General features: G+C 38.1%; 1 protein-coding gene across 4 annotated transcripts in view; it reads right to left on the bottom strand.

Moving 5' to 3' along the window:
* The window catches only part of Pip (heparan sulfate 2-O-sulfotransferase pipe), a 149417-nt gene that overhangs the window by 19502 nt on the left and 111616 nt on the right, over positions 1 to 18299 (bottom strand). For all 4 annotated transcript variants that reach the window (XM_076314091.1, XM_076314093.1, XM_076314094.1 and 1 more), the window contains one exon: positions 3844 to 3917. In XM_076314091.1, the coding sequence (XP_076170206.1) occupies positions 3844 to 3917 (74 nt within the window). The remainder of the gene's footprint in view (positions 1 to 3843; positions 3918 to 18299) is intronic.

Raw genomic sequence — 18299 nt, 5'->3', positions numbered from 1 at the left:
AGAAAAATTGGAAAAATTTCTAAAAGAAGAAATGGAAATTTGAGCGTACGATGGAGTCAATTTTGTAACGACCCAAGGGAATAATTAACGAAGCGCGTTGGAGGGAGACAATCTTTGTCCCGGATACGAGTCTCGAGAAACGAGACGCAGGATGCGTTTATCCGTCACGGATGGAAGAAAAATTAGAATTCGGTGTACGGAGCGAAGTATTTCAGAACGAAGGAACGAGAGTAGAAGAAACACGGCGAACGAGTACTCTGTACGTTGCTTTTAGGCGTTATCGCGTTATCCGTCATGCGTGGAACAGAAATTAGAATTCGAAGTACGGAAGGAAGTATTTCAGAACGAAGAAATGAAAATTTAAACGTAGGATGGAATAAACGCGGCGAACCTTATCTACCATGGAATCGGAACAGAAGTTAGAATTTAGAAAACACCTGGAAAAGAAATTAGAATTCGAAGCACGGACCGTATTTATTTTTGGAGATTCGTTGCAACGTGATTAATATCGTAAATACGTTCAGGACATGAAACATTTTTCGTACCAGGCCAAACTAGAGATTTTCAAAGATATAGATTCTTACTATTTTTTTTTAATATACTAAAGACGAAAGAAAAGCTAAAAAATCGAATCTTTAACTTCCAAACCCTGTCATTTTCTTATTTATCAAAATTTTGACTTTTCCCTAGTTCCTGCCATAATTACACACTCTCTGATAACGATACTTTCCACCCTTGTTTATCGAGTCAATCATGGAGACATTTTTCCTCAAAGAGACTTTCTTCGATAATCGCACGTGCACTTTTCGTCATTTTTACCCGAAAAGAATATCGTGCACACTCGAAACATTAGTAATTGTGTGCAATACCAATGTATAATAATTGGTCTACGGTTCCATTTTAAAAAATTACAAAAGGACCCAAAAAGTGCACGCCTAGACCGGAATATCCCGCAGCGCTTTCGAGCGCCAATTATCTTCTCCGACGCTGTAAAATCTTCCTCCAGCTACGATGATAACGAAAAATCGGCGATAATTCCAGCCAACGAGGACAGGAGAAACTAAAAGTTACGCGCGTCGGATGAAATCCGCCCCGGTTCGTTCCAGCGTGTTCGTAGATTCCGCGTTCACCAGGTCCGTTTCGTGCGAGTAGCAGACGATTCATGCCACTTCCGACAGCATCGCGATACACTGGTATATCCCGGCTGCAATTACGTTTCATTATTTACGCCGTTGGTCCGCGATCCTCTCTCCGTCGATGAAATCCTTGAAAGCATTATCGGTGCAAAAAAAAGTAGTCTCGTCTTTTCAACGATCTCGAAAAATCGCGAGATTTCGATGCTCGTACGTAACACGAATCCGATCAAGGAATCACAGATCGATTCGTACCGACCCACGACGATGATTAGCTCGACCGGGTAATTAGGGTTGTTGATCGTCGAGCAACGAAGAAAAACGAAGAAAAAAATAGAGTGTCTTATTAAAGCCCAACGAGTACGTCTCTCCCCCTCCCCTTAATAGCGTCCTCGTTTCGGTATCACTCGTCTCATTATAATACCGTCGGCTAATTAAACTCGCAGACGAGACGCTTGTTTCGTAGACGCTTCCTCGATCTCATCTTTTCCCAAAACGAGACTCTCCTCCACCATCTCCTGCACCTCCTCCATCACCTCGATTTTCATCTCCTCCGCCACCTCTTTCTTCACCTGCGTCACAACCTCCTTCCTTTTTCACACTCTCCATCGCCTCCTTTTTCATCTTCACCTCCACCACCATCTTCTTTTTCACCTTCTCTTCTATAACCTTCTCATCAACTTCTTTTGCATCTTCTTTATCTCCTCCGTCAACTTCTTCCTCATCTCCTTTGTCTCTTCCATCAACTTCTTCTTCATTTCCTTCATCTCCTTTGTCTCCTCTATCAAATTCTTCTTCATCTCTTTCATCTCCTCCATGAACTTCTTCTTCTCCTTCATCTCCTCCATGAACTTCTTCTTCTCCTTCATCTCCTCCATGAATTTCTTCTTCTCCTTCATCTTCTCCATGAATTTCTTCTTCTCCTTTATCTCCTCCATGAACTTCATCTTCTCCATAAACTTCTTCTCCATCAATTTCTTCTCCGCCTCCTTCATCTTCTCCATAAACTTCTTCTTCTCCTTCATCTCCTCCATCGACTTCTTCTTCACCTCGTTCATCTCCTCCATCAATTTCTTCTCCACCTCCTTCATCTCCTCCATAAACTTCTTTACCTCCTTCATCTCCTCCATCAATTTCTTCTTCTCCTTCGTCTCCCCCGTCAACTTCTTCTTCTCCTTCATCTCCTCCGTCAACTTCTTCTCCACCCCCTTCGTCTCCTCCAACGACTTCTTATTCATCTCCTCCACCTCTTCAATTCCACTTTTCGCCGTGAACGATTTCTTTGAGTCGTCATCGTCCACGAAGCGTACGCGCCCCGAGATCCTTGCACAGGGAACGAGACAGTAACCGGCCATTACGTTCGTAAAACGGGTTAATGACAGCTTTATGGGCGACGTGAGATATTTAGCTCGCCTCCCCTTCTTCTTTATTCCTGCCGCCCGGAGATGTCTGCATGCTCCGCTGATAATACGGTTTCTGGAATCGAGCAATTCCGCGGGATTTCAACGGTAACGCGAACAATTCCACGTCGAATTGATCGCGTCTGCATTCGTTCATTTGAAACATCTTGCTAACGACTCGGATACACCGGGAGGGTTTTTCAACGTTCCTCTTTAAATGCGAAATTTAAGGTTACGGGGCTCGTTCCTTTGTTGATTTCATACCCGAGATTGAATAAATTGAATAGCAGTGCTATTTAGAGGTTAGGTTTCCAACGCGTGGTTTGTTAAGCCACGGTTCTCTCTGTTCTCCTTTATAAACCTTATTAGCGAACCGAGATCGTATCTGTTTGTTCTGAAACAGTCTGTGCATGTGATTTGAGACCGAGTTGCTTGAACTGGTATTTTTTTTCTATTTCTCTTTGTGGTAAATAACATTTCCAGTCTCGAAGTCGTTCGATGGAGGTTATGCGGTGGTGTTTTTTTTTTTTTTTTTTTTTTTGACGTCGATTACGATTTCATTGGGTACATTATTTTCGCGAAGATTATTTATTTCGGTAGCATTTATCGGGCAAGATGAACACAGAAACGTTTCATTTATACGATACCGAGAGAAAATAGGGTTAGAAAGTTTTTTAATTACGATAAATGTTTTAGGATTGTAATCGACGATGATCGTAACGAATAGAAGGTGTACAAGTTTCGAGATCGCATTGAAATGATACGTATTCGTTGTATTAGAGATATTATTCGAAAAGTTGTTACATTAAATTTGTTCGATTTTTCGATATATGTGTGTTCGCGATTAAACGAGAATCGGTGTCAACGAAACAATCGTACGAGTATTCTTATTATTAACGGGTAAAGGAAAATTTATTGCGCAAGAGTTTCCCATAGGGATCTGATAAAAATCACTTCCTCGTAGAAACTGACTTCAACGCGTTCGCTACCAGGCGTCACATATCTGTGACGCGCCGATTCCCATGAGAGACCAACGTCACAATACATGTGACCGATCATTTTCCATTTTACGTTCGTATAAACAAATCTGCTAGGAAATCGCATTACTCGGAATTCATAAATTTTAATTGTAGACAATTAAGAAAGCGTTCCACGTTAACCCTTTAACGCGTTAACTGCCAAGCCAATTGCATAAAATTCTTCCTGGACGCCGTTCTAGGTCTCTTTCCACGATTTTTACTTTTAATTAAATATTTTTATTTTCATTATTTTCAGTTGCAAGATTTATAAAATGTACAACAATTTCGTACCTTTAGTGTCAAGATACGATGTCCGTTTGGATAGTGGACGGTTCCACTTGGACTAGAATCTGTTTGAACTGCTTCTGAAACAGGAAATAGTATCTAAATTAGATAAACAATGAATCATCGAAATGTATATTTTCTTAATATTACACTAACGTATTAGCAAATAATATTGTATCGACACTAACGTATTAGCAAATAATATTGTATCGACACTAACGTCATCTTTCTTTCAAGATTCATAATATTGATATCACGCAATCGCTTACTTTTTACAAAATAAAAACCACGAGTTTCGTACGATCGTTTTTCACACCAACTTGAGCATCGAAAAGAATAAGGGATTAACCTAACCTCAAAGTGTACACTGTAGTCTATCGTATCGAAGTTACTCAAGAACGTATACGTACTCATTCTACTCGATCGAAAGGACGATTTTAATTCCTCTCGTGAAAAGTATTCCCGGAAATCCCGAACGGTTGAACCTCATCTTCGTGTGCAACGTTCGTCCAGCGAAATCGCGGAATCATCCAATATAGAAAGTACCTTAAAACGAGACGAGTCGGGGCCGAAGGCCAAAATTAATCGACGTTCACCAGGAAGAATTGGTCCCATCTCGATATTTACACCGAGAACGCCTTTCTCCTCTTACGGTGGATTCACATCAGCCGGGTGATTGCACATATCGCGGGATCACGCATCGATAAATATCGTGAACCCTAATTTGTTTATATTTTCGTACGCGCGAAAGGTGGTTCCGAAAGTTGTATCTTCCCGTGTCCGATCGTTGCGCGTGAATTATGCAACCAACCGAGCGTCTAAAACCCGCGCGAAATATAAATCTAGAAAGGAGTAGTCTCGTTCGATCTACGATACGTATTTTTTATACAATAAAATACAAAATGGACGTTGTCCATGGGAAGAGTCGTTCGCACGGAAAAATTATTTCAGCGCTCCGTGCGTTTCTTTTTTTTTCCTCCTTTTTTCCCGAGTTTTGACAACGTCTCGAGCGAATGTTCTTTCGTCGAATAAAATTAAACTCCTCGGTGGTCGAGCGTGTCTATTTTCGGAGCTTTCGAACGCAGTGCATTTGGTCCTCTTCGGTGAAATATAAAAATAATCCAAGGCGAGGTAACGCGCGAAGACCATTTTTTTTTTATATGCATCTATGTGGAGGTCGATGCTTGTAAGTTGAAAGGTGTTTTTTTTTTTTAGAATACACACGATTGTAGAGTGCTTGACTATTCTCGGAGCGGTCGAACGCGGTATTGTTGATCGTCTTCGGTGAAATATAAGAATAATTTAACGTAAGGTAGCGCAATGATGATTTTTTACAAGTATACAAAGATACGTGTATAAGATGAAAAGTTCTTTTTTCTCTCTAAAATATACGATTATAGAGTGCTCAGCAACGAGGTGTTTAAAGGATACAAGTACCTGGGAATTTTTTTAATGCAATTGTATCGCATTAATAACATTTGGAACGATACGTATAGAAATGGAACGATTACGTTCGGTGGACTATATCCTCCTAATATGAATTTTTTATATACAAGTGATATTTAAACCGTGAAAGTACTCGAGATTAAGTAACTCAAAAGGCTGTGCGGGATGGACGATCGCGAGAAGCAGCAGTTTCGTAAGTAGAAAGTCTGGACACGAATCCTGCGAACTCAGACTCCTTTTTTGCAATTTTTATGTCGAATAATTAAACTTCTTACGAAACGATCGTCCTCTCACACTCTCCACGCCTCCTTAAAAGGTGAACTACTTAAACTTCAAGACTTGTTTCGTTCGTAAATCAATTTCTAAAATGTGTACAGTGAAGGGAAGTATCCGATCGAATATCAACCTCTGAATCTACATTTTTCAATTTCATCGGGATATATAAATCGTAAATTTAAATTCCATCCAAAGGCATTCCCTCTGGCTAGTATAGTTCAACTGCTAATTAAACTCACACGAAACAAATTTTTGTCGAGGTACTTTATTAACAATTTTTTAAAGAACTTGAGAAATTCGATGGTCTTCGATGATTAATAAATACGTATCATAATTCTTAAAAGAATCATCAAAATAGTTTTTTTTCGACAAATTCCCAAGAATTAAAAATCGATGTAATAGTTTCTCTGTTTCAACAAATCTCCAAAGATTAAAAATTAGGGAAATAGTTTTTTTCGATAAAATCTCAAGAATTAAAAGTCGACGGAATAGTTTTTCTATTTCAACAAATATCCAAGAATTAAGAATCGACGGAATAGTTTTTCTTTTTGACTAAATTCCCAAAGATTAAGAATCAACAAAATAGTTATTCTTTTTCGACAAATTCCCAAAAATTGAAAATTAACGAAATAGTTTCCTTAAATGAATTCCTAAGCCAATATTTCGTTAAAAATCGACGAAATAGTTATTCATTTTCGACAAATTCCCAAGAATTGAAAATCAACGAAATAGTTTCCTTAAATGAATTCCTAAGCCAATATTTCGTTAAAAATCGACGAAATAGTTATTCATTTTCGACAAATTCCCAAGAATTGAAAATCAACGAAATAGTTTCCTTAAATGAATTCCTAAGTCAATATTTCGTTAAAAATCGACGAATCGTACTCTTTTTCAACAAATTCCCAACAATTAAGAACCTCGAGCAATACACGATCGCTCCGCGGAGTGGATCGTTCGAAGACCTTAACGAGTATCGATCCAACGATCGATTTAAGCATTCGGGGCAGTGTTCTCGGGAAGGAAATCGTCGGGATAGATTTTTTTCTCGATAAATTCCCAAGGATTAAAAATTGCAAGTAATTCACGATCGCGTCACGGAGTCGATCAATCGGATACCTTAACGAGGATCGATCCAACGATCGTACGATCGGATTTAAGCAGTCGGGCCAGTGTTCTCAGGAAGGAAACCGACGGAGACTCGCATTCTCGTCGTTGCCCGGTTTCTTTCCTTTTACGATGATGGGAGCGGCAACTTTCTAGATGTCCGACGGCCAGGGCCCTCGATTCCGCTCCGAAGATCGTTGATCTTGGCCGAGATCTTCGACGACCTCTTAATCACCCCGATCATTAATTCGTGCTTCGACGTCTCTCATTAGCGGAAGTGCTAGCCGCGCGGCGCCCTTCCGGTACCCCACGATTCCTTTCTTGTTGGCTGTTGGTTAGAACCCATTCAATCCGGGTAATTAATGCAATGAATTACCCTTTGATCGATGCTTTTCAAGCAACAATCCGCTGGTATCTGATCGAGATTCCCTTTTGTTATACAAGCTACGGATTACTTGGGAAAATATTTCTGCGTGAAATTTTTCCAACTGAGGAAAAATCGATTTCCGGAAAATTAATATAAATGTAAAAAGTAATATAATATTTTGTTACTCTTAATCGCATACTCGGAGTCTGGAAGTACGTAATATTTTAACAGAGGGAAAATCGATTTCTGGAAAATTAATATAAATATAGAAAGTAATATAATATTTTGTTATTCTTAATTGCATTAAATACTTGGAGTCTCGAAGTACGTAATTTTTTAACAGAGGAAAAATCGATTTCTGAAAAATTAATATAAATGTAGAAAGTAATATAATATTTTGTTATTCTTAATCGCATACTCGGAGTGTCGAAGTACGTAATATTTTAACAGAGGAAAAATCGATTTCTGGAAAATTAATATAAATGTAAAAAGTAATATAATATTTTGTTATTCTTAATCGCATACTCGGAGTCTGGAAGTACGTAATATTTTAACAGAGGAAAAATCGATTTCTGGAAAATTAATATAAATATAGAAAGTAATATAATATTTTGTTATTCTTAATTGCATTAAATACTCGGAGTCTCGAAGTACGTAAGCACCGATTGAAACACACATCGTAAAAGATAATTCCAACGATAGTCGCATCATTGAAGTTAGATTGGATACCATTATTTCAATTGTAACTTGTTCACACGATTGTTAGCAAATTTTACTCGCTCGCACTTTTTATATACATCTTCAGGTATACGTGGAACAAGGACGGTAAATAAATATAAAGTAAAATTTAATTCTTCGTTAATTAGTACTTTAAAGTATTTTAGCTCTCTTTGATGATAATTTAAAATACAACCTAGCACAGAATGAGAAACTATTTTTCGTTTATATCTGTGCGGATGAAAGTATCGCACTTTCCTCACATTAATACATAAAAATTAAACGAAGCTACAATAAAATACATGCTCCTCCGAACTAACAATAAATTTACTCATATTCAAGTAACAAGCAATCCACTCTCGAAAAAATTCATCCGATAGTGTAACTTTCCAAAGACGCGACTCTTCTCTGTATACTTCTACTCAAAGAAAAGAAAAGAAAGAAAGAAAAAACCATAACATTTCGTAGTCGGGAAATTTCAAAGAAAAATTACTCGTATTCCATAAACCATAACATTTCGTAGTCGGGAAATTTCAAAGAAAAATTACTCGTATTCCATAAACCATAACATTTCGTAGTCGGGATATTTCAAAGAAAAATTACTCGTATTCCATAAACCATAACATTTCGTAGTCGGGAAATTTCAAAGAAAAATTACTCGTATTCCATAAACCATAACATTTCGTAGTCGGGATATTTCAAAGAAAAATTACTCGTATTCCATAAACCATAACATTTCGTAGTCGGGAAATTTCAAAGAAAAATTACTCGTACTCAAGTAAAAAGCAATCCACTCTCGAAAAAATTCATCCGACAGTGTAACTTTCCAAAGACGCGACTCTTCTCTGTAAACTTCTACTCAAAGAAAAGAAAAGAAAGAAAAAGAAACCATAACATTTCGTGCGGGAAATTTCAAAGAAAAATTACAAACTCAGTTGGAATAATTCCAGACGGAGAGGAAAATCCGTTTCCAGGAAATCGGCGGTTCCGAGGAACGGAAAATTGAAATTCCGCGCGCAGAGATCAGCGCACTCTCGGTGACTTTCCGAGTCTCGCGTCGATCCGGAAATCAACGCGGACGGAATCCAATTAGAAAATATCGTAATTGCGGTCTCTGACCGTGCGGAATAACCGTGCGTAAACGGAATCGAGACGCGAGACGGGTTAAGAGACGAGAAAAACAAACACGAAAGGGTCCGCGTCGAGCACGTGAAATTTTCGATTTCCATGCGCGTTGAATCGAGAGAAAGTGTTAATTTTCAATCAAAGGTGAACGCAGACGTAACGAAGGTGAAAGCAGATCGAAAGGATCGCGCCTCGTGACCACGGGGCACGAAAAAATATGGCGGTGGGCATTAATTAAATCATAAGATCGGCTCTTCCTCTTAATCGGTCGCGTCGCTTGTCGAGATTCCGCGTTTCGCGTTAACGAAACTCGCCTAATTGCGGCTCGACAAAGATCGAGAGCTCGTTACGGGTTCGTAGTCGGGATCGGCTCGATCTGATAACACGTCGATCGGTTATCCGGTACCCTGTAATAAGATACGCGCAACCCCCGCAACCACGTTAGGTGGTTATCGCAACGACGTTACGACTTCGTCTCGATAATTAACGGAATTGAATTAACCGTTCGACGAAAGCATCGTGAAAATGCCCGTGGCACGAATAAGGCCAGATAAGAAGCGTGACAGAGATATTTGTATTACGTGGAATCGATAGGAGTCGATACCCTTCGTTAAGCCGAGTTTACATGTATCGAACGATGTCGAACGTACGAACGATGGAATCGTGTCGAGCTGTTTCTTCGGTTTCATTTGTTTCCACGAGCGATTTAAAATTCGATACCTGGCCTCGATCACGAACGATCATCGATTCGAAGGAAATTATCAACGGGTTTAAATATTGGGTTACTCGGGAAGTCATTTCGTTTTTATTCGTTTCAATGAGCGATTGAAAATTCGATACTGGGTTGAGATCACGAACGATCATCGATTCGAAGAAAACCACGAAACAAGGAAATTATCAACTAAAAATATTGGGTTATTCGGGAAGTCATTTCGTTTTCATTTGTTTCGACGAGCGATTTAAAATTCGATACCTGGCCTCGATCACGAACGATCATCGATTCGAAGGAAATTATCAACGGGTTTAAATATTGGGTTACTCGGGAAGTCATTTCCTTTTTATTTGTTTCGATGAGCGATTTAAAATTCGATACTGGGTTGAGATCACGAACGATCATCGATTCGAAGAAAACCACGAAACAAGGAAATTATCAACTAAAAATATTGGGTTATTCGGGAAGTCATTTCGTTTTCATTTGTTTCGACGAGCGATTTAAAATTCGATACCTGGCCTCGATCACGAACGATCATCGATTCGAAGGAAATTATCAACGGGTTTAAATATTGGGTTACTCGGGAAGTCATTTCCTTTTTATTTGTTTCGATGAGCGATTTAAAATTCGATACTGGGTTGAGATCACGAACGATCATCGATTCGAAGAAAACCACGAAACAAGGAAATTATCAACTAAAAATATTGGGTTATTCGGGAAGTCATTTCGTTTTCATTTGTTTCGACGAGCGATTTAAAATTCGATACCTGGCCTCGATCACGAACGATCATCGATTCGAAGGAAATTATCAACGGGTTTAAATATTGGGTTACTCGGGAAGTCATTTCCTTTTTATTTGTTTCGATGAGCGATTTAAAATTCGATACTGGGTTGAGATCACGAACGATCATCGATTCGAAGAAAACCACGAAACAAGGAAATTATCAACTAAAAATATTGGGTTATTCGGGAAGTCATTTCGTTTTCATTTGTTTCGACGAGCGATTTAAAATTCGATACCTGGCCTCGATCACGAACGATCATCGATTCGAAGGAAATTATCAACGGGTTTAAATATTGGGTTACTCGGGAAGTCATTTCCTTTTTATTTGTTTCGATGAGCGATTTAAAATTCGATACTGGGTTGAGATCACGAACGATCATCGATTCGAAGGAAACCACGAAAGAAGGAAATTATCAACTAAAACTATTGGGTTATTCGGAAAGTCATTTCGTTTTCCAAAATGGAGAATATATAATTTAATAAAATGTTTATACACTCTAAAAAATCGTGTTTCATTTTAACAAAAAAAAAAAAGAAAAAAGAAATGACTTTCCAAACAACCCAATAGTTACGAGAGATTATTTATATATTAATTAATAAGAAATAGTTACCGAAGATATTCATCTTAGAAACATCGAAGTGTTGTCTCTAGATTAGTTTAACGTATTACGATCAGGATTAAGAAGCGCGTAGCCGGAAGTACAATATTTTTCATTTACTTTCATTCGTCGTTCGATGTTCAATTTGTTTTTTTATCAACTGTTCGAATTTAAACGGACGCGAAGAAGTGAACGAAGAAAGTGCATCTTCGAATGCAGCAACGAAAAAGATTTACCATTAATTGCAAGGAATAATCGTTTCACGGTATAGATGCGTTACTGAAATGCGGTCGCAGGATGTATTAACAATTTCCTGTTTAACCTTGGTAGCCCGCGATACCCGACGATTAACCTTTCCATCAATCTTATTTTACATAACTTTCTTAATTGCAAGAAAACGTGGGAAAGACGATCACCAAGGACTTTTTCTGCGATTCTCTCGTCGAGAACTAATCTTACATCGTTCACCAAACCCTTGTACGGAATACTTCTTTGTTTCATTTATCAAAGAAACACAGTGACTAAAAACAAAGTATCGATCGTTTTCACTTTTTTTTTTATTCGAACACTTGTCTCTCGAGTGCACAGTTCGAAGAATTTCGTGGACAACATCGTAACAAAAGTAAACACCAAAACGATCAAAATTCATAAATTGTGATTGCACAACAAAAGAACCAACAATTAAATCGTCCACGGATGTACTCTGTCGAAATATTTCGCTCGAAAAAACGACATACGCGTTACACGATTCGAGGCAGTGATCGTTAACACTCGGTGCATACAGAACAGATGCATCAGAATCGCGAGTGCAAGGTAAGAAATCACGGAACACTATCGACTATACAAACCCGTCTCGGTAAAATTTCAGGTAAGAAGCTTTTCTGGATACGATTTATTCGCGTACTTTTACCATGCCCGATATTATTTACGTTTGAATAATATACAGATTTTCCAGACACCCTGTACGCTCGACAGAAACTGCTAATGTGTACCTGGGAAACACCCACGCGGCTCGAGTCTCGTTCGAAGTAACAGCTCGAGGATAGTACACACCGAAAGAAATATTGTACGTAATTAAATTGTACGCGTGAACACGCACGTTCGATAGATCGGGTAGATTCGATCGTCGTTCGATGATTTTTCGCGAGACTGTTTACTTGGTACAGCCAGCAGTTATTCGCGATAATTGCGATAATAAGTTCGATAGGAGACGTTAATATTGCCACGGTTTTAAGTAGGTTCCGATAGCGGGTCTCTCGCGCGATCCCAGTAGATTAAACCAGTTCGTGATCGGACTCCATTGCACGCCCGCACACGAGATGTTCCGCGTCCTTTCGTGACGCAACGCGCTGAGATCAGAACCGATCGATTAACGATAGATCCTTGGCGATCCCTTGATCCGATTTGTCGCGCGTGTGAAACCCACTCCGTGAAATTTCACGGCCTTCCGTCGTTTCCGAGAATCGCCTCGAACGCAACGCTTACCTACCGCGAACGATTATTTTTAATCGTTAAATGTTCCAACCAGCATCGTTCAATGACTCATCCGCGTGTACGCGTGGGAACGACCGACAGTGATCATTTGTCCGGATGCAAAAATCGTTACGCGATGAGGTAAAAATGTAAGATCACTTTTGTACATCGAAGAACGATCATATCGGAAATGAAGCGAAACAAAAGATTAATTATGCATTCGGTGGTAATTGCATTGGATTTTATTGTAAGAGAATGGAACGAGAGATCGACGGTATGCTGAATTGAGATTAGATTAGATTGTGTTAGGAAAGAAGAGGAATATAAGATTAATATTGAGTGGAGATTTTCTTATTTGGAATTATATTAGAAAGGAAATGGAACGAAGGATTGATACTTCGGATAGTGATTTTCTGATTTTGGGTTACGTTGGGAAAGAAGGGAAGCGAAGGATTGATGCTAAATGGTAATTACTTTGAATTGTGTTAGAAAAGAAGCGGAATGGAGGATTGACGGTATTTAAATGTCCGAAGAAGGTACTTTGGAAATTAATTTTGATATCGTGTAGAAATTATACGAAAGTTGACTTGGTGTATTAATTTTTATAATTGTGTAGTTTGTGGTTTGATACTGTGACTGTGAATTAATTTCACTCGGTGAGTTTAGAAACAACGCTTCGTGCTCGTTTGTGGTCTTGCTCGAGTAATACTGTTTAAAACTCACTTGTTTTATGAATCGTATCAGTCCGTTTTCTCGATAAGAGCGGTCTGGTAATTAGGTCAGTTACTATAAACATCTGTCCCGAGTCTTTTGTCATTTATGCGCGGTACATTTACGCCTAAAGTTGTATCGATTCTTTGTATATTAATTTTTCAGTTCGTGTATAATTGGTACGTGTTTCCTTCGAGGTTCGTTTTGCGTATCGTTAATAATCGAAGTGTAATCGATGATATTTAAATACCAAGGACTCGAATTACAAACCGTCCCAAACCTTGGTACTCTGTAAACGAGGTTAGCTCTCAGAGATTCTATAGTATAACAGCATTTCTAGCTGCATTCCGATCATTATATGCATTCGTGCACGTACTTCGTCGTTGAACATTAGAATCAACGCGATCAATTTGACCTGTTTCGAAATTCTTTTTAGTATTCATCGAAATATTCGGTGACAATTCTCGAAATGTAGAACTAATTATATTCTCAAATTAATTTTTCTTCCTTTCTTAATTTAAGAAACATGTACATGGTCTGGTAGGAATAAAAATTCCATTTACAGATGATCATATATTCGTGCAAACTCCATTTCTTGAACTTTCACAATTTTTGGACCACTATAAATTTAATTCTACCGTTAACGGGAATAATACTAAAAATTCCATTTACAAAAGATCATTTATTCGCGCAAACTCCATTTCTTGAACTTTCACAATTTTTGGACCACTACAAATTTAATTCAACCATTAACGGTGATAATACTAAAAACTCCATTTACAGAAGATCATATATTCGCGCAAATTCCATTTCTTGAACTTTCCCAATTTTCGATTACTCAAAAATTTAGTTCTGCCATTAAGAACGATACTAAAAGTTCCATTTACAGAAGATCATTCTATTATTTATCTGATCATTTATCCGCGCAAATTCCATTTCTTGAACTTTCATAATTTTCGACCACTAAAAATTTAGTTCTACCATTAAGAACGATACTAAAAATTCCATTTACAGATCATTTTATTATTTATCTGATCATTTATCCGCGCAAATACAATTTCTTGAACTTTCCCAATTTTCGACCGCTACAAATTTAATTCCACCGTTAACGTTGACAATACTAAACATTCCATTCACGGACCACTTAATTGCCAAAATTCTATTCCTCGAACTTTCCCAATCTTCGACCACCGCGAATTCGCGATCGATACAATACGAGAAGTACCAAAACGAAGAAAAGTCCAACGACACTTCTGCGGTCTACGATAGAACTACAAGGAGAATCAATAGACGAGGGAAATCCAACGAAACCACAACCCGCGTACAAGGTAATATCGCATCGAATCGCTATTATATCTAATTAAAGTTCGTTGCACGTCTGCACGGTGGCTGACCTCTGGCATCGATCGGTGGGAAGGTTCGACCTTAATCGTGACAGGAAGTTTCGTGACCGATACAGATACGGATTCAACCACGAGATACGTTCGTAGCGTGCTCGCCCAGAGCGGTGCACGGCGTGGGCGTCGGGAGAGTTCATTCGCGTCATTCATGACTTAGAACACGAAGCTTCAAGGCTGGAAAAATCGCGCGTACATACACCGATCGCTGATTATTCATCATCACGATCGGAATAACGCTCGCGTAATCCCTTGTAGCCGTTCCATGGATTGCCTTTATTGGAAGGTCGATAGGTGGGTGCATCCATGTAACGCGAATAGGTACTTCTACTGTGGGGAGCCACCTGAGAAATCGTTCGTAACAGTATTAATCTTAAGGAGAAACTATTCATGTGTGTATCTACGTGCGTACGTAAAAATTGAACGTACGTTAATTTTTACGGAAGAAGTCTTTCTATTAATAATACACTCGAGTTGATAGTCTTAATACGATGGGTCATCGGATGTGTCTTCGTGGTCGTTTCGTTTGTCTTGAAACGATCTACGCGGAGCCGTTTATATTTATTACCGAGGGAGCAATCATCGTATTTAGGTATTTGACAAGATTGATTAAATAATTCGATATTTATCGTATCGTTAACGAAATTCTATTTATCATCGTTGAAATCGAGTTCGTTCCGGTGAAATTTCAGTATAACTCGTAAACGAGTTTATGAATATTTAAAGCTCTCGAGCAATTTATAATATGTCCTCGTATTTCGATCACTACGATTAGAATTATAAATTTATACTTTGATTCCGTTTATACGGGTTGGAATAGGTTAATCTTCTTCGGAATATATACTGTGGATTATACGTGGTAAAATAGAATCGATAGAATATGAAAATAATTTGATATTTTGAAAATTAATTACCATGATATTTAATTCTGTAATTTTTTCTACTGTTTTACCATCGATTTTATACTTGACTTTAGCGAAAATAAGAAAAATTTTTACAAAATTACGGGATCGGGTTTAGAGATGAACAACAGAGAGAATGTACAACGTGATAAGTAATTAAAATTGTTCGATGACTGGATAAGAATTTATTCGAGACGTTGTCGAATACAAATTATTAGTAACGACTTACTTCGATACTTGTTCGACATCTTGACACAATGTTTGTAAATTGATACGCATTTGAAACGGGCAAAATTTATATCCAGATAAAAAGTTTCCAACAATGAATAAAGGATAAGTAACTTTTACCCGATACTCGTTGGAAACAAATTAGAACTTCCAGAAAAGAATAAAAGATAAGTAACTTTTATTCGAGACTCGTTGAAAACAAATTATTGTAGAATTTCGAAAAATAAAAAATAAGTGACTTTTATCCGATACTCGTTGAAAACAAATTAGAACTTCGAATAAAGGAAGATAAGTGACTTTTATCCAAGACTCGTTGAAAACAAATTAAAATTTCGAAAAACGAAAGTTAAGTAATTTTTGTATCCGATACTCGTTGAAAACAAATTATAATTCAAATTACAAACTGAAAGATATCACAACGAACGGAGAAAAATACAATTATCAATTGGAAGAAACGTGTCATTCGTCTTCCAGTCGAATGAAATTTTCTCCGTACACCTCGGATACACAGCTAATGATACCAGCGAGTGTATCATTGAATCGGTCCCGTCGTTGGTCTGGTCTGTTAATTCGCACACCTACGTACCCGTCGATTATGCGAACGATTTCTATAGAGAGTCGGGTGCCGCGCCCGAGAACTCGCCACGCGATCTCGCCGAAGAGAAATTAAACAATTTCATCCGGCCGCTCGTCAATTGAAAGGAACGAATTGCAAACAACGGGACGCCAAAGTGGTCTACGGCTTCCGTATTGTTCTCGTTCAATGCTAATCAGGCGCGGCCGGACGGACGGCAAACACGCAAAGTACACAAGGATCTCCATAACGCCGAGGGCAGTCCCTTTACGCGGTCGCGGATTCAAAGCGACCAGACGTCGAAAAAGAGGAAGCGCTCATTGTTCCGGTTCGAGGGAGAAAGGAGGAACAGCGATCGTTCGAGCGAGCAGCGAGGAGAAAATCGCCAGGGCGTTAACAATACCCCGGCCTAGCAGACGGCAATTACGTTTTACGACGAGCTTCCTCTCCTTCGCGGCGGGAACCGATGATGAGTGACCGGACTTGGTTCTTGTTCCGTGACAAAAATTGGGTACCAAGATTCGTTTAATTTTACGTTGAATTTCACGTTGTATCTCGACCGTGAAAGTTCATCTTCTGCGGGGGGCTCGTCGATATTGGAAATGAGACGTTTCTTATGGTTGAAACGAAATAAGTAGTCTCTGTTAATGTTCCACCTTTTGAGTTCTATTAATGTTCCACCTTTTGAGTTCTATTAATGTTCCACCTTTTGAGTTCTATTAATCTTCCGCCATTGGAATTCTATTAATGTTCCACCTTTGGAATTCTATCAATGTTCCACCTTTTGAGTTCTATCAATGTTCCACCTTTTGAGTTCTATTAATGTTCCACCTTTTGAGTTCTAAATATTAATGTTCCATCTTTTGAGTTCTAAATATTAATGTTCCACCTTTTGAGTTCTAAATATTAATGTTCCACCTTTTGAGTTCTATTAATGTTTCACCTTTTGAATTCTATTAATCTTCCACGTTTAGAATTCTATTAATCTTCCACCTTTGGAATTCTATTAATGTTCTACCTTTTGAGTTCTATTAATCTTCCACCTTTTGAATTCTATTAATGTTCCACCTTTTGAGTTCTATTAATGTTCCACCTTTTCAGTTCTATTAATCTTCCGCCTTTGGAATTCTATTAATGTTCCACCTTTGTAATTCTATTAATGTTTCACCTTTTGAGTTCTATTAATCTTCCACCTTTGGAATTCTATTAATGTTCCACCTTTAGAATTCTATTAATGTTCCACCTTTGGAATTCTATTAATGTTCTACCTTTTCAGTCCTATTAATCATCCACCTTTGGAATTCTATTAATGTTCCACCTTTGGAATTCTATTAATGTTCCACCTTTTGAGTTCTATTAATCTTCCACCTTTTGAATCCTATTAATGTTTCCCCTTTTGAATTCTATTAATGTTCCACCTTTTGAATTCTATTAATGTTCCACCTTTTGAATTCTATTAATGTTCCACCTTTTGAATTCTATTAATGTTTCACCTTCTGACTTCTATTAATCTTCCACCTTTTGACTTTTATTACTGTTCCACCTTTCGAATTCTATTAATGTTCCACCTTTTGAATCCTATTAACGTTTCTTCGAGACGAGTGATCGGACTTGGTTCTTGTTCCGTGAAAAAATGGTGTACGAGTTTCGTTTAATTGTCCGTTGAATTTCACGTTGAATCTCGACCGTGAAAGTTTATCTTTTGCGAGGAGCTCGTCGATATTGGAAATAAGTCGTTTCTTTTAAAAGAAGAAAGTTAAATAAATTTGAAATTGAACAAGTAATTTTTATCGCTGTTTCGATTCGTGCCTCGTGAATCACTTTCGAAGTAAAAATAATTGTGTAATTTACAAAAGACACGATTCTTCCATTCTCTCGTTAAGGATACCAGAAGCATGTATTGTATTTCGTGTACAAGTACACCGCAACTTTGAAATTCGAATTATGAATATTTATGTAAAATATCGAAAGCAACAGTAACGATATCAAATAGAAAACGAATTAGAAAGTAGAATAACGACGAAGGTAGATAAGATACGAACAGTAT

The sequence above is a fragment of the Ptiloglossa arizonensis genome, chromosome 6, assembly GCF_051014685.1.
Source record: "Ptiloglossa arizonensis isolate GNS036 chromosome 6, iyPtiAriz1_principal, whole genome shotgun sequence".
Classification (NCBI taxonomy): Eukaryota; Metazoa; Arthropoda; class Insecta; order Hymenoptera; family Colletidae; genus Ptiloglossa; species Ptiloglossa arizonensis.
Note: the sequence above shows the minus strand (reverse complement) of the source record. Positions and strands in the feature narration are given on the sequence as shown.